Raw genomic sequence first — 18,058 nt, 5'->3', positions numbered from 1 at the left:
TGTCTGTGATTGAAGAAGGGCCTGACAAACTTTGATATGTCTTCATAGACAGCTCCTAAAGAAAACCTGTTTTTTCTATTGATTTAAACCCAAACAGGAGAGCCTGGGTGGCTCAGTCAGTTAAGCATCCGACTTTGGCTCAGGTCACGATCTCACAGCTCCTGAGTTCGAGCCCCATGTGGGGCTCTGTACTGACAGCTCAGAGCCTGAAGCCTGATTTGGATTCTGTGTCTCCCTCTCTCTCTGCTGCTCCCCAGCTCGTGCGTGAGTGCTCTCACTCTCTCTGTCTTTCAAAAATAAAAAACATTTAAAAAATTTTAAATCTAAACAAATAAGCAAGTCAGAAGACAGAATTGGAGAAAATGGAAATCTTTATTTTTAAACACTAGTACATTTTCAGGCTGTTTTAAAAAGGAAAAATCATATTAGTTGAAAACTATGCAGCAAAGCATATTTATTTAAACTCTAATTTTACAAACACATAATGAAAGAAATATATTTTATAAATATCTACTCAGAATATTATGAAAAAAAAGTGTTTAAAAATAACAGCCCCAGATCTCCCTCTTTAAATATATAAAATTCCCATACAATTCATAAGAATTCTTTCTCAAGAGCCAAAAATTTCACAAAGGCCAACAACTCAGTTCTCATCAGACACAATCAAAAGTAATAGGGATATAAAAAAATGTAAAAGTTCTGTACAAGGGAAATTACAGATAGCACATGGGTAAATCTCATTACCATACAGGCCATTTGTATTTTAAAAATGTTTTATAAAAACTTCCATTTAAGACAAATAAGTGAGAGTCCTTCCCTGACTGTGGAAAATATATAAATTATCACCCTCCTACCTGGGTATGGAGGCTCCCACCTGCTGGGCTTGTGGAGAGAAGTCTCCATGTGTTTCCTGACTAAGGGCCTAATTAGGTCGCATGTGGGGACCCGCCCCCTCTGGCAGTGGCTTTTTTTGGTGGGTGATTCACTATTATTTCCTTGTACTTAGAAAAGTTCTTTGGGATCATCGAAGACAGTTGTTCACAAGTGAAAGCAGGACTAGGGGATGACTTCAGATTGTTGTGTCCAATTAGTAATACTTGTACTCTGTGGTTTGGGTGACAAACTCCAGCATGCCTAATTTTCCACTGTCAGAGACACCCCTGCCACCTACCCCAGTGAAACACATTGCTGGCCCCAAGGCTGTCCCTTCATCTTTCCTCTTCTGGCCCAAGTTGCTCAGTTGCCTGCAGCAGTCCATGCAGATTACTGTCTCTTCTGACACTTCTTCTGGAAAGAGCTCTTCAAAAAAGTGCGGTACACGGGGTCATCCACATATTCGTTCTTAAACCTGGAGCTCAGCACTCTCTGTCTCTTTTTCTCCCCTTGGATTATGTCTGCTCCGTAAAATGTGTCTTCAAATCGCATATCAGAAGCTGTGGACTAGAAAGAGCCAGCATCACAGTGCAGAAGGCACAGCATTTGACCATGGCAAGAATGGACAAAGATCGGATCCAGCCAGCTCGGGTGGGGTGCAGAGGTCGATGCAGAGGCCAGGCCACAGGCCCAGGACTTTGGAGCCTCCCCACCTGCTCCAGCCAGGCTCCTGCCTCCATGTAGTCCCATCCCCAGGGGCCTTGCCCCAGCAGAAGCAGGATTAAAGTCTTATTTAAATCTCCCTCAATCTCCATCTCCCCTCTGGCTCTTGCTCAACCAAGTTTTTGACAAATTTGTCAACAGTCATCTCTAATTCGACCCTATTCCTATTTACCTCTGGGCCTCTGCCTGCACACCTTCCCTGAAACTGTCCTTGCTCCAGCCCACTTCCTATGACACTTTTCTATCCTAAATTTGACTATTTCTTTCGCCTAAGTATTGCTGGCACCTCGCTTATCTGACATTGATAAGCCCTTCCTCCTGCCTCTTTCCTTCCTCTGGCTGCTCACTGTTGATGTCTCAGGGGTTCTTCTTTCTAAAGTACCTGTTCAACTCCAAGGCTCCTGGCATTTTGCACTTCTCCTCTCCACACATGCTCACTGAGCCCTCACACCTATACTCATGGCTTCAATTCCTGCTGCTTCTCCAAGGATGCTCACCTCTCTCACTCTGGTTCAGACCTCCTCCTGTGCACATGCCTGCATGTCCAACTGCCCAGCAGGTGTCTCGGAGTACTGACCCCAGAGGCACTTTGCATCAAGCCGTCCTACACTGAACTCAGTGTCTTCCCTCCCCATTACTGTCCTTCCCATACCGCACATAGGGCCTACCTACCTTATCCGTCTAGCTACACTGTAGTCATTGGTAATGTCCTGCCCCTACCAGGTCCACATGTTCCTTGCAGCCCTCCCTCCTTTCTTTATCCCAGCTGACCCCTGGTACAGGCCTTCACATTTCCTCTCCTAAATCACAACAAATGCTGTGCCCCCTGACTTTGTTCTATAGAACCACCGGGAGAAAGTGCTTCACAAACTGTCTGATCCCATGATATCCCTGCTTATCATCTTTCAACAGCCTTGCTGCCTTTAAGACGGCACCTGAGCTCCTTAGGCTGGACCTACATAACCTGGCATAATCCTGTGCCACATTCTGCTCAAACAGAGTTATTTGCTGTTCCTGGCCATGTCTCACTGCTCATGTTTTCTGTCATTAGATGTACTTTTTCCTTTGCATGGAAGCTTTCTATTTTCTCTGCCACAGGCAGACTCAAGTGCTCTTCTTCTGGTTCCTGTCAGATTTTACAAGTCAACGCAGCAGAATGAGGTCAGTGGCAGAGATGAGCAGCAGGTAAGTTCTTCCTCACTGGGGATTCCTTGAACCCCTTGAGGGTGAGGATATCAGCCACTGAGTTCAGAATTTTATGTGTCCTCCACACCAAGCAACATGCCCAGCACTCAGTCACTGCTTAATTAAGGGTTAGCTAGGTGAAGGGATATGGGCTTTTTTTGTTACGCTTAGGTAAAGGTCACATTAGGAGACTATTTTTGCTTCATAATTCCCTACTGCTTTGCCTCCTAAAATACATTTCCAACTGGTTTTCACTGAGGTAGATCACTCCCAGTGATACCAATGCACAGTGGATCTCACCATCATTGAGGCCACCTCCCCTGTTGGTGACAGAGGCAGAATCCAGCTCTGAGGACTTACATACAGTCAATCATGAAGAGGAGGCAAACAATGGAACAATTGCAAAGAAGCTTGAAAACAAAAAACAAAAAAAAATGGAGCTACGTGCACAGCGGGCACGTTCCCTGCCAGTTCATGAGGTGGTTATCCAAGGTAACAAGCTACCTGCATGGGTCCCCCAGACCCCTTGTTACACTTGGGAAGAAAATAACTAAAAGATTATGGGTTGGTTGGGCACCCTCTGCCATTAGGAGAAAACATTTTTGTTTCATTCATTCTTGGCAAAGTACTTCCTCTGAGTAATCTTTCCCTTTTTTAAGTGCTAAAGTTATCAAAGGAGAAAATAAAACATCTATGAAAGTGTTGCCACTGTGCGAGAACAGCAAAAGTCAGCCTCTCAAATACAATAATAAAACCGATTTACCAGCAGCTCTACTTAATTATGCACTGTTGCCATGGTTATTCTGTGAGACAATAAAAGGTAATGGGGCTGTTTCTGAAGTTAGTGGCAAAGAACCCCAGCAAAATCACCGAGGTGGACTGCTGACTCTTTTGAAAAATTTCTTCCCAAGTCAGCGTGTGTCTGGGTGAGCAGAAGTCATTAAAATATGAGGCCTCCTGTTTAGCAGGGAGGCTGCTAGTCCACCCCCTCCTTTAGAAAAACAAAAGAGATTTCTCTAATCATAAAATATCTTCCCATCAATGACTTTTCCAATTAGATTTGTTTCACCAACTGGAAAAAAAAATAGCAGTCATAGATAGACCAACAAAGGGCCTGAGGGTGATATACTAACCTGAAGGCAAAGCTGGTTTGCTATAATAGGAGCACAGGAGTCTTTGATTGAATAAAAACAGAAGTAGCAAACTGGACTTAATATGCGAGCCTCTGTTCCTGAAGATATTTTCTACTAGGCTCAACTGTTTAACAGGTTACATTTAAATAAAATATGCGATTTATATACTTTCACTGACTTTTATTTTTAATTAAAAAATTCTGAGAAAAAAAGTTGGATGATGTTGTGATTGTTCAGTGAAATGGATCTTAGGAAATTCAGGAGCTGGGTTCAAATAAAGCTATTTAGGAAGTCAACCTGGTCTTGGAGCTAAATCTATTATAGAACAAAGAAATTATGATCTGAGCAGAAACCAAAAAAGCATTCTTTTAATGTGATTAAGAAACAGTATTTGAAATCTATAAGACCCAGCTGGTGCTTCATCATACATGCATTAGTAAATCAAAGACCTGAGTGACTTACAGAGGACTACCTACTCCACTCCCCGGAATGTTTCAATCTCTAGGTGAGTGAGTGAGTGAGTGAGTGAGTGAGTAAATAAATAAATAAATAAATAAATAAAGGAGTTGGGGGCAAGGGAGGGCAGGGAGACAGGAGAGAATCTGTGGAAGACAGGAGCACAGCATGAGAGGTAGCCATCTTTAGCATCCAGAAGAGGAAAATTATTTTTAAGAGATTTAAAAATGTAGGGCTGGACAAGCTATCCAGACTTTCAAGATCTTTGTTAGGATTTAGCCAATGTTTTTACAACAGGAATATTTGATTTTCTCTTTCCCTGCAGGTTATCTGGTGGTTAATCTATTTTTAGGTGTTTGGGTCCCTTATGTGCCACATTTCTCATTGGGCCGGTACCACTGCTGTTACTGTCACTCTTCTCTGGACGATTTCACTGTGAAGGACCTTCCTCTCAAAAACTGCAGCTCAGTAAGTCAGTTGACACCTGATGCAGTTTACCCTGTTCCCAGGATCCCACCTGACAGGAAAAGGAGCTAAATATACAACCGAAGGAATCCAATATACAACCGAAGGAATCCAAGGATTTCTCAAATTAAGGTAACTCTATCACTGTAGAAAAGTGTGTTATAAGTATGTGCTGAAAACTAAGGGTGTCATTTATCCTGGGAACAAAATTCATTTTAGTAAAAAAAAAATCCCATTCTTTCAAATTTCCCTATTCAGGGTTTATCATTTTGCATATATAGTAGATGCAATTCTAAATGAGTAAAATTGACTTCATTTCAGGGTCCACTAAATATTTTATGATACAATAATGAAAACTAAGTTATTATGAATTATATTTTTTAACAACTTCAGTTTTGATTATCTGTCCATGTTTGTCTTTTAATGGAATGTATAAAGCTTGAAACTAAAAACATTTTCTTTTTTTTAAGAAACTGCTTTAGTATTCCCACAGCTACTTTTGGAGCTTTTTAAAATTCCTTTAGTTATAAAAGTGAGAGCTTGGTTTAATTGTGAACTGACACAAACATTAATGGGTTTTCAGAGAGAAGTTAATCTATATGATAAGGCTATAGGAAACCAGACACTCACTTATACTGTGTCCCTTTTAATCTAGTACTGAAAACTTCCTTTAATGTTGCTTCTGCTGACAAGATTATACGTGCCTGGATGGTACTCTGTATGTTCCTAGCACCTTGCACAGAGTACATAGTTACCAACTATTTTGGTATGCCAATAATTTTAACATCATTTGACTTCATTAGAAAGGAAAACAAGAAACCTACACTGGTTTCCCATTTGGGGCTAAATTAGAGGTTTGCATAAGTAAGGGAAAAGTCGCATTGGCGACTTTCTGGAAATTAATCCAAATGCCTAAGTATGTTTCCTGCTGGGCTTGGGAAACAGAGGGAGAGGATGAGAGATTCACACGGCAGATCACCAAGGGGTGTTTGCCAGCACTTACAAAACGAGCTTTCACTCTCTTGGGTAACTCTTCGTCTAAAGTGTAGATGTCCTCTCTCTTCATTGCTATCTGGGATCCATCTTCAAATTCAACCTAATGAGAAATAAGACATCATGCATACAACAAAACATATATACACAGTATCACAAATACACATACATACACAAACATTCACCATTTTTTTCAAGGTTCTAATTAACTACATAAAAAAAGGGAAAAAAGGACCAAGCAGAACAAAGTAAGCCAACAGTAAGGAAGGAAGAAAACCTCTTTCCCTTATCAAACTAAGAACAACAAATGTTTTCAAACAGGCCAAAATTCTTGAAAATGAGTCTTAGAACTTGTGATATGAAAGCTTTGTCACTTCCCCCACTCCCAAAGCAAAAACAAAGAAACATAGCTGCTCCTCAATTTATCTCTTGGAATATGAAATTATGGCCAATTTAGCATTAAGAGCTGGGCCTATCAGTACCATTTGTTTAAGAGGCTCTGACACCATAAGAGGGACATACTCTTGCATAATAATCCTCCAGGATAAAGTAGTTTCTCAAGTTATTAGAAAACTTTAACTTTCAAAACTTACTTCTGTCAAATTCAACCATTCAGCCAGAAAAATCCCAGGTTCTCAACCTTATAACATGTAAACCACAATAATGTATGAAAACTTTCATCTAAAATGAAATTTAAAACTTTTTTTTCAAGCTAATCAAATGGCAGCAAATAACTGCATAATCAGTTTTTTCAACATTTTTAGAAGATTTTGTCAGGGAAAAGTATATGACTCTGGTTAACAGTAACCTAGAGCATCTGGGGGAAATTCATCAAATTCCCTATTCAAAGTGACTGCTCTTGGAACTCTGTCAGGAGCAAACAACAAAAGAGATGCAATCAGAACACAATATCTTTTTTTTTTTTAGTTTACTTATTTATTTTGAGAGAGCACAAGTCGGGTAGGGGCAGAGAGAGGAGAGAGAGAATCCCTGATGTGGGGCTCGAACTCAACAGGCCATGAGATCATGACCTGAGCCAAGGCAGACGCTTAACTGATTGAGCCACCCAGGCGCCTCTCTTTTCCCTCTTTATTTTTAGAGAGCACAAGTGGGGCAGGGACTGAGAGAGAAAGAGACAAAGGATCTGACGCAGGCTCTGAGTGCTAACAGCAAAGAGCCCAATGCGGGGCTTGAACTCACAAACTGTGAGATCATGATCTGGGCCAAAGTAAGACACTTAACCAACCAAGCCACCCAGGTACCTTTAGGGCACAATATCTAATATGTTCTAACCCTGAACCATGTATGACATTTTTGAAGTTCCTAAGTTGTCTGTCTGAATTCTTTAGGTGTAAGCAATAAAAATAAGCTTGCATTGTTGGTGGGAATGTAAACTGGTAAAGCCCCTCTGGAAAACAGTGTGGAGGTTCCTCAGGAAACTAACAATAGAACTCCCCTATGACCCAGCAATAGCACTGCTAGGAATTTACCCAAGGGATACAGAAATGCTGAGGCATAGGAGCAAGTGTACCCCAATGTTCATAGCAGCACTCTCCACAATAGCTAAAACATGGAAAGAGCCTAAGTGTCCATCAACAGATGAATGGATCAAGAAGATGTGGTTTATCTATACCATGGAATACTACATGGCAATGAGAAACAATGAAATCTGGCCATGTGTAGCAACATGGATGGACCTTGAGTGTGTTATGCTGAGCGAAATAAGTCAGGCAGAGAAGGACAAATATCATATGTTTGCACGTATAGGAGGATTAGGAGGAACTTGATGGAGGAACAAGGGGGAGAAGAAGGGCGGAAATGGTGGGGGAAAAGGAGAGAGGCAAACCATGAGAGACTCTTGAATGCTGACAAAAACTGAGGACTGATGGATGTGGGGGGGAGGGGGGATGGGCATGGAGGAGGGCACTTTGGGGATGAGCACTGAGTGTTATGTGGAAACTAATTTGACAATAAACTATTTGTAAAAAAAAAAAAAAAAGAAATTAATAAAAAAAAATAAGCTTGTATTTCTGGTTAAAAGGTAAGTGAAACTTTGCAGTTGCACTATGTTAATAAAAAAAAATCTGCTGGACTTGAACAAATACTAAAATTAGGATAAAATATATAATTTTCTTTTTATCCATGTACTATGCATATTAGACTAAGCTGAAACAATAGGGTGGAATTAGGTCTCAGTAACAGGAGAGCTCTCTCTTCTTGTTACTTCCAGAAGCCTCGGATGGGAAGGCTTTTCTTCCTGGCCTTATTTTAGCAGAGTGGTTTCTTTAATATTTAATTAGGCCAAGGTGTCATCTCATTTATACAGTTTGATAGCATAACTAGAAGTACTTGTGCCTACCTTTCTTCTGTGTTAGATCATTTGAAAATTCTAAAAAGAGAAAAAGACAATTATAAAACTAAAAGGGAGTATGGTGTGATGACCCAAGAGTCTCCTGGGACGCAGGACTTCTAGCTTGCTAAAAACAGGGACAGGCCCTCACAAGCTGAGATGGTTGTTCACCCTAGTTGGGACTCAGCTTAGAGTAAACTCTGGCCCTTCCCTTTACAAGCTCTTTGCTCACCAACAAATTATTAAATTCACGTAACCTTTTTACCCTCATTTGTAAAATAGAGGTCAAAAAGATTTATCTTACAGGGCTACTGTGAGAGTCAAAAAAGCAAATATACTTAGCATATTTAGCTCTGTGCCATAGGTATTTTAGTTCTATCTATTTTTGTGAATGTCTTTGCTTATTCAATGATGAGACTGAACAGTTAGACACAAAACACAAAATGATCTCAAAAGGGCACTTGGTTTAATGAGGAATTTTAAGCTCCTTGTACTTGAGAGATAATTTTAATATTAGTCTTAGCTTTTTCATGGAGTCTATAAATATGCCTATAGTTCCATGTTGATAGGCCATCATAAATTCCACTGAAGTTAACATACTGATTACTAATTAGTCTGAATTTCAGCATGTCCTCATTGTGATACTTTTCATGTAAGCTAAGAGCTTTGCTACATGTAAGATGCTTCACTTTTACATTTATTGTTTAATTAAATGTAATTATTTTCTTTTGAGTCATGTAGTAATGCTTCTTTTCTAGGAGTCTCCACTATTATCAGTCTGTCTTATGATTTCTGCCTGATTCTGGATACTCTGATACAAATAAATTCCAGCACCTACCCTATAAATAACCTGAATCTGTAACTCAACACTATGGACCAATACAAAGGGGAAAATAGCCTATACACACTCATGGACACATGTATGTATGAGTACACACACACATACAATATATATATATATATATAAATGTGCTCCCCTCCTTGCTCACCTTGGGTTTTTCTAGGCCTTAAAACATGTTCAAGTTTCCTAAACTTCTTTGCACTCCTTTAATTACATTGTGCTCTAGTTCCTGATGCAGTGTCTTATACTGTACTCTGTCACTTAAAGCCCTGCCCCTTATTAGTCTTTGAATAATTTCTAAGTTGAAACTAGCAGTATTATCATTCTCAAGCTGTTTTTAACTTAACAGGCCTGAACCTTCTTATTTTTTTCTTCTTTGAACTTCAATCTTCCTGTTTTTACTCTATGGCTTAGCTTGAGAATGTTGATTTCTGCCATCGTGTTACTGAAAGTACTACAATGTATGGATTCTAATAAATGTGCTGCCTTTTAAAGTCTGAAGGAGGACCACCTTGGTGGCTCAGTGAAGCATCTGACTTTGGCTCAGGTCATGATCTCATGGTTCCTGAGTTCTAGGTCTGCATCGGGCTCTCTGCTGTCAGTGCACAGCCTAGTTTGGATCCTCTGACCCTCTCTTTCTCTGCCCCTCCTGTCCTCATTCTCTCTCTCTCTTTCTCTCTCAAAATAAGTCAATAAACTTGAAAAAAGAGTCTGAAGGAATACAAATGCACATCTGCTATCCATGATGTTTTCTTTGTTAGAGTTTAATTTATTCTCATTTCTGATAGAGATAAAATATTTTCAGTTTAATTGTATATGCACTCTCTAATAATATGCAGAGTTCCCTAGTGAAGAGAATATCCAACCAATAGCTCTACTTTTCACTAAATAAGCACCCTGTTTAGCTTATGTGGACAAACAGCCACAAATGTGTCAACACACAGTTGATTTAAGGTTTGCTGAAACTCCCAATGGAATTAAGTCTCTCAGGCAAAAGCCACCAATTCAGAGGCTGCTGGCTGATGAATAGCCATCGCTGCCTTGGCTTATGGTGAGATAAGTCAGCCAATTAGTCTCTCTGCATATGATGTAAACACAAGAAAGCAGCCTATTATCCAGCTGCTTATCTTTGTGGCCTAACTATATTCTTTACAATTACCACCCATTAAATGCTATTAGAGTTTCCCTGTGTTGAATTTGGTAACAAAACTCCAACATCTGGATCATCAGACAGTGAATCTTTGGCTCCTTTCAAAAAGAAGAGGTGCTCCAAATTCATGTGGCCTATTGGTCAACAGCATACTGGATATACACGTGCCCTCTAGCTTCCTCTCAGCAAGCATCTCACACAGGAGAGCACTCACCTGGTACATGTGGGCAACATTTGATCCCAGATATTTTGCCCCATAGAGTTTGCCATCGGGCCACTTGACTTGGACAACTTCTCCCTCAGCAGGAGGGCCCAGTTTCACACAGTCTCGGCTCTATGGAAGAAACACAGACAGGCTTTTCAAGGCAAGTGTCTAAGTGACTGCATTTAGAACTTAGCAAATGATGAACTCCTGGCAATTAAAAGGAGTTATTGCCTCTGTGTTTTATGGATTATGATCCTGCATGGGTGTTCAGGGGAAGAGATATGAGCCAAAGGAGTACTTAAAGATTCAGCCTACATCATAAAGTTGCAAAGGAGCCACCATAAGCCAAGCAGGAAAAAAACAGCAGCATTTACATTTGCTACTTGACAAAGAATTGTTCAGAGGGTAACTAAAATATGCATGGAAACTCCGTTAGCTGAAGAATAGACCAGCTCATGATTTACAACACCTGACATTTATATAGCATTTTGCATTTAACTAAATGCTCTAACATACAACTCATTCGATCCTCATAATCAGTCCATGAAGTAAGCAGAGTTTATTAATTATCCCCATTTTACTGACAAGGAAACTGAGCCTCCAAGGAGGCTCCTTTAGGTTGTCAGGATCTCTGGAAGAGTGAAGCTGAATAGGAAAATAAGAATTGGGATGGCCAGGTGGAAGTAGGGCTGGAGAGGACCAGAGTGAGGTCAGAATTGGCAGGCCTCGATGAAGCAGCAAGGGAAAGGAAAACAAGGAGCATCTACAGTGTGGCAGGTGAGGCTGGGAGGGTTGTGTGCTATTTAGCAGGCCTTGTCAGAAGACCCTTGGACCTCCCCAGAGAGGCATGCTTCTGCTGGCTGCCCATTAAGTGACCAGCCCTCTTCCTTCCACAGGCATCTATGGTGGCCACCCATAACCTGTCTTATTACTTCATGTCTTGGACTAAATAGTGCTTCCTCCTAAGGCAGGAGTTCAGAGCAAAACCCAGTAGTGCATCCTGGAAGGTGCTTGCTTTTTGGCGGGGAAGTGAGGTATCAAACAGATCAAATAAAATGTTTTCAGACATAGTTTGCAAACTCTTAAATTTGTATGTATTGGGTATGACAGAGTAGAATTTTAATACAAATGAATTAAATACTTGACCTCTTTGGTAAAGTTTTTGCACATTTTGCAATTTGTGTTTTGCTAATACCAGTATTTTACTGATGAGGCCAATATGACTGATTGAAATGCACACTTGATCAATCAAGCTATAAATGTATACTGGGCATAGTTCTATAGTTTAAATGAGAGAAACACAGAGGAAATACTTAGTTGTTTATGACCCTCTATTCCTTTTCATTATTAACAGAAATTTTGCATTATAAAGGAGTGGACATTTTATTGTTGGGTTTGGAATACACATGAGAGGCTCAGCTGTTCATTTTTCTCACTGAAGACTCACTTCTATTCAAAACTATGGGCAAAGGGAAACTTATGTGCTTGGAGGCTCTGTAGAATTGACAGTCTGCATCTAACTTAGTTAAACAAAAATAAGTTTCTCTTTGGTTTTCATAATATTTCACCTTAGGGCACACAGAATTGAAAGGGTAGGCTGTAGAAATGTATTCTAGCTACATCCCTGGGGTTATCCTTTTACTCTCCATTTCCCTTCCAAAGAGGTACCTGGTACTAAGAATACTGGAAGGTGCAGCTTCTTAACAGACACTATCCAGTCTGTTGGGCTGGGAAGCAATATCAGCTCTGGGATAACTGAGCTGAAACCTGGCAGAATGGGGAGTGAGGGAGGGGACGCAAGAGTATGTTTCTACCCTCTCCTCAAGTTTTCTTCCACATGGAGGGAGCTCCATTAGGATAAGATTCCTGGTTTCTTTTTAACTTTCATTCATCCACTCTTCTAAGACAATAAGCAGTGACTTAACTTTGTTGTTGAGTTCTCAAGGAGATGGCATTTTCCAAACTGTGCACCATGGGGCCGTGGGGCACCACAGCAAAATCAGAGGGGCTCTGTGGGACATTTTCAGGGAAAACACAGTGACACTCATCAGACACCCAGCTGGCCACTAACTACCCTTAAGCTGTTTAGACCTAACTGACTTAATAGATGGAACTGTGAGCACTATAAAAAAAGTGTGTTGGAATACTACTTGGCAATGAGAAAGAATGAAATCTTGCCATTTGCAACAATGTGGATGGAACTGGAGGGCATTATGCTAAGTGAAATAAGTCAGTCAGAGAAAGACAGATATATGTTTTTGCTCGTATGTGAAACTTGAGACCCTTAATAGAAGACCATGGGGGAAGGGAAGGGTGAAAATACTTTCAAACAGAGAGGGAGGCAAGTCAAAAGAGACTCTTAAATACAGAGAATAAAGTGAGGGTTGATGGGGGGGGGGATGCAGGGGAAGGGGGAGATGGGTGATGGGTGTTGAGGAAGGCACTTGTTGGGATGAGCACTGGGCATTATGTTTAAGTGATGAATCCCGGGGATCTACCCCCAAAACCAGGAGCACACTGTATGTTGGCTAACCTGACAATAAATTATATAGTAATTATGGCTTCACTCCCTCAAATTCTCTTTCTCTTTGGAACCACCCTGTGGGCAGAGAATGCAAGTTCTGCTCTGCTCCTTCCATAGAGAGGAGCTGGTGGTGTCCTGCAACCCTGTCACTAGGAGGCCTGTCTGACCCTCAGGTCCAGTATTAGGAGCCGTGTTTGCCCACAGATATAAACCACATACTACAATCTTTGCTTTATTAGTAACGAGGAGGAACTTTTCAGTCTCCAAATCCTTACTCCCTTGTCTCTCTATGTTGCTTTTCCTCTTGCAGGATAAATTCTATTTATTGGGCCCATCTTCAGTCCCAATGGAGGGAATTGAAGGCCTTGGGGAATACAGAACATGCACTCCCCATTTATCACCTACCAAAAACAACTACTAAACAGGAGACTTAGGTCCTTAGTTTTAGAGCTCTGACCTTCGACAGATTTTCTAACGTTTAAAATAATTCTTCACAACAAATCCTGCCCTGCAGTCTTAAGTACCATAACACCAAAGTGTGGCAATGGGCACATAAATGTGGTCTAAGCAAAACATTATGATACTTGAGTAATTTATCATAAAATATAGCTTAATAGACTAAATGTATGCAACTTTACCAAGTGAGAAACAATTCTTTTTTAAAAAGGTATTTGAAAACAAAATGTCTGAGACACAGTTCGATATCTGTCTTTCTAACTGTCCATTTACCCTTTACTCACAAGTCCCAATTTGGTAGTGCCAGTGCCTGACCTCAAAGAGCAACGTGCAACTCAGGCACCACTAAGTTTGTTATGTGTCAGCCCCAAACCATGTCAGAATCTAGGAAGGACACTAAGGTTTGCTTTCTCAATTGTCTTGCTTTCAGAACTCTTTTTTTCTTTATTCGCAGAAGAAGAGAAAAGAAAAATAACCATCCAACTACAGTATACAACATAAAATTGGCTGTGAACCTCCTTTCCTCCTCCGCCACCAGGAGGCGTCCTTCTCATCCTCTGCCAGGTCAGTTAGCTGGAAGTGGTTTTATTTGGATTTGCATAGAATTTCATTTAGTGAGCATTATTCACTGTTTGCACCCCAGCTACTTTCCAAAAGGATTTAAAGCAGCTCATAGTAAAACATAAAAAGGTTTATTTCTGTAACATCTAGTTTTCTCCATAAAGAAACGGTTTCAACTCTCACCAGCTGTCTCGAAATTTTGAGTTTGCCAGAAACTTTCTATGACTACAAGGAGTACAAAGCATCCAAACAGGAATGGAAGCAGAAGCACGTGGGTGATGAAAAGAAGCTGGAAGTTTTGATACTAATGTTCCCCTGGTCTCTGCAAAGCAGGTGTCTTCCAAGCTGTCACAGTCACTAATCCAGGGTCTGTTTAGTGATCATCCCTGTGAGACACTGGAGGAGCCAACAATGCCTGGGGGCTGAAGGCCTCTTGACCACACTTGGAGGCCTGTCAGCTCTGGGGCATGAGCACCCCCGGGTCCCTGCAAGGGACATCCATTATCACTTCAACCAGAAAAGAGCTTCTATTTGATTCATAGATTGGGTTTCTGAAAAAAGGTTTAAAAGGTTTCTGTTAGGGGCACCTGGGTGGCTCAGTTGGTTAACTGTACGACTCCAGCTCAGGTCACGATCTTATGGTTCATGAGTTCAAGCCTCACGTCAGAGTCTGTGCTGACAGCTCAGAGCCTGGAGCCTGCTTCAATTATGTATCTCCCTCTCTCTCTGCCCCTACCCCCTTCATGCTCTGTCTCTCAAAAATAAGTAAACATTAAAAAAATGAAAGGTTTTTGTTAAAAATAAAAAGCCTGAAAAATACAATCATCAGTCTGAAACAGGGGATTTAGTTTGTGGACAGCCCAAATGAGTGGTCTGCCCCTCTATTACAGGCCTTCAGCTGGCTCACACCTCCCTGGGTTGTGCACAGGATGCACAGCTCCTTAGAGTGTGGTCCCAACCAGTGAGGTGCACATTAAAAATGAAGATTTCAGGGGCACCTGGGTTGGCTGAGTGTCTGATTTTGGCTCAGGTCATGATCTTGCTGTCCGTGGCTTCAAGCCCCTCATCAGGCTCTGTACTGACAGCTTAGAGCTTGGAGCCTGTTTCAGATTTTTTGTCTCTCTCTCTCTCTGTTCCTCCCCCACTTGTGCTTGGTCTCTCTCTTTCTCAAAAATAAATAAATGTTAAAAAAAAAAAAAACAAACAAAAAAGAAGATTCCAGCCTCCTGCACCCATAGCTCTGTGTGACCCAGGTGATTTTGTTAAAGCATTCTAGAATTTGAGATCTATTAAAGGATGTAAAGGATGTAAAATGCTAAAGAGGTCTTTCCTAATGCAGTTCTTAGTGTGTTGCTGGAGCAAGTAAACACCTTTTCTGGGAAATTATATGCATTAAAACCTTGACTAATGCATTTTCCTCAGTTGCTGTCTAGACCCTCAGAAGCAGCTTGGCTTCACCTGACATAAATAACTGTTCACCATTTGCTATACTGCCTCCAGGGACGTGTAAACCCCCCTAAAGCCTGCCAGAGCCCCATCCACAGGGACACTGGTGTCTGGAGCTGCCAGTAAGCCTGTAGCTAGAGTACTAAATAGATGATGTGAGAATTAAAGACAGAAATCATAATCACAGTCAAGAATGGGCTTCTGGCTATGATTAAAGGGCTCTGATGAAAGGACTGGGATGGGTCACTAGTCCAGGCAAGAGCACGGTGTCATATCACACTGCTGTCACAGTCAGGGCTGACTCCTGTGCTTGCTCCACCAACTGCAGAGAAGAGCCGCACCACCAGTCTGATTACCTGAATTTTAAAATCACTATGGTCTTGGAACTTTTACCAGGGCCTTTGAAAGGGACATCTATAAGCAGCTGTCCTTAAATGCTGCCTGTTTTGCCATCCTCACCCTGGACCCTTCCCCACCTCTGTTCCTAACATGTAGAAACCACGGAGCAGGCAACCCCCTCTATCAGTTCAGCTGCAGCACATGAAGACATGGTACTTGAACTCCCAGTAGTTAATCGCCATATAGTTTGGAGCCTCTGACAGTCCCCCTTGGGGAAAATGCTTAGTGACCAGGAGCAAACTGATACCAGCAGCTGCTGGCATTGTGAAGGATAATCACCTGCTCATTAATGGACTCTGGCAGGGATTAACAAGACTGACTGATAGCCATGTACTAATTGTACTAGCTATCTATCATTTGTTTGGCTGCCCGGCATCTGAACCCCTATCTCCCTTTCAGAGTCTCGGTGGGAAGCAGAGCTAGCCTGCCATTACAAAAACTGGAAAGTGCCAGATACTCCCTTACCCAGCTTCCCTGGCAGCATACATGGACAGGGGCCTGGCCAATTGGCTGCACCTGCTCAGGATGTAGAACCTGTGATCAGGGATGCAAGGAAGCAGCAGAGGGGAGAATATTCTCAGAAGGCAGCAGTGGCAGCCATAACAGCAGCACCTATGCACCAAAGGCAGAGCCAGGGGCCAGGCTGACTACACACGGGTAAGTGGCTGTGTCCTGGATTGGTCCATGGCCTGGTCCTGCCCATGCTCCAGCTGAGCATCCTCCCTTGTTTTCACCTATTCTCTGACCTTGTTCTTTTGCATTCCTGAAGACTCTGTGGGCTTCCTAATAACTTCCCATTATATTCTTTTAGTGTTTAAATTAGTTACAGTCACTTTTTGTTGCTTACAACTATCAACCCTGAATGATAAGTAACTGCTGGATTGGGTGATGGCAGATCCCTCCTCTCACAAACTAGAGAAGACACCTCTCATTTAATGGTGGAATATAAACTGACTTTAATAAACACCACAATCTGAAGAGGTACTCTCTTTAAGGATATCCACAAGAGTGCATCCCAGGCCATAAAGGTAAGTCTCCAAGTATCTCGATCAACGGTAGGCTCTCAAGTGGACTCTTCTGAAGGGAATGCACCAAATTTGATGAATTAAATTCTGGACTATTTGTTAAATAGAAGTCATATTTAATATCACCCTTCATGTAGAGATAACAAAGATAGAAAACACTTTAATATTATTTTTCTTAATAATTCATGGAGGAAATTACAGAATTTTAAAAAAAGATATTAAAAAACAGAAACAACCCATATTTCCATCACCTAGAAATAAATGTTGTTACCACCTGTTGGAACAGCTAAAATAAAAAACACAAGAAACAAGTGTTGACAAGGAAATGGAGAAAAAGGAAACCTCATGCACTGTGGTGGGAATATAAAATAGTGCACCACTCTGAACAGTATGGAGCTTCCTCAAAAAGTTAAAAATAGAACTACCATATGATCCAGGAATTGTACTACTGAGTATCTACCCAAAGAATACGTAAACACCAATTTGAAAGGGTTATACGTACCCCAATGTTTATAGCAGCATTATTTACAAGAGCCAAATTATGGAAGCAGCCGAAGTATCCATCAACTAATGAACGGATAAAGATGTGGAATATATATACAATGGAATATTACTCAGCCATAAAAAAGAATGAAATCTTGTCATTGGCAATGACATGGATAGATCTAGAGAGTAATTAATGCTAAGCAAAATAAACCAGTCAGAGAAAGTCAAATACCATATGATTTCATTCATATGTGGAATTTAAGAAACAAAACAAATGAACAAAGGAAAAAAAGACAACTAAAAAAACACACTCTTAAGTACAGAGAACTGATGGTTACCAAAGGGGAGGTGGGTAGCAGGTGAGTGAAATAAGTGAAGGGGACTAAGAATACCCTTATCATGATGAAAATGAAGGGAATGCATAGTATTCATGATGAAATGAATAATGTATAGAATTCAATTTCTATATTGTATACCTGAGATGGATTTAAGATTATATGTTAACTATACCAGAATTAAGATTAAAAAAAATTAATGCTGTTACCATTTGTATTAATCTTTATGTGTCTATTTCTTTTTTACAAAATAGGCCCTCCTATACATATATAATTATTTTTCAGAACTACAAACTTTATTTTCTTTCACATGGAGCAAAACTGAGCTCTCTAAAGAGGCAGACAAAGTTCTGCCTTTTGTGAAGAGTTCAGTATTGCAGTCCATGACATGTTTCACAGCATTTGGAGGGAAGAGGTCTTCTGTTTTATTGTGGTAAAATAGAAAAAACATA

At 40.8% G+C, this 18,058-nt stretch overlaps 1 protein-coding gene across 1 annotated transcript in view; it reads right to left on the bottom strand.

Annotated features, from left to right (window-relative positions):
- Window positions 1-509: 509 nt before the first annotated feature.
- The window catches only part of LOC120225442 (lysine-specific demethylase 4C), a gene marked incomplete at its 5' end in the record, with an annotated part of 162,290 nt that continues 144,741 nt past the window's right edge, over window positions 510-18,058 (bottom strand). The window contains 3 exons of the mRNA XM_039223641.1: window positions 510-1,440; window positions 5,839-5,931; window positions 10,384-10,503. Coding sequence (XP_039079572.1) covers window positions 1,264-1,440; window positions 5,839-5,931; window positions 10,384-10,503 — 390 coding nt within the window. The remainder of the gene's footprint in view (window positions 1,441-5,838; window positions 5,932-10,383; window positions 10,504-18,058) is intronic.

This window comes from Hyaena hyaena, unplaced genomic scaffold (assembly GCF_003009895.1).
Source record: "Hyaena hyaena isolate Hyena2069 unplaced genomic scaffold, ASM300989v1 scaffold_1408, whole genome shotgun sequence".
In the NCBI taxonomy this organism is placed as follows: domain Eukaryota; kingdom Metazoa; phylum Chordata; class Mammalia; order Carnivora; family Hyaenidae; genus Hyaena; species Hyaena hyaena.
This window is presented reverse-complemented; position numbering and strand designations above follow the sequence as displayed.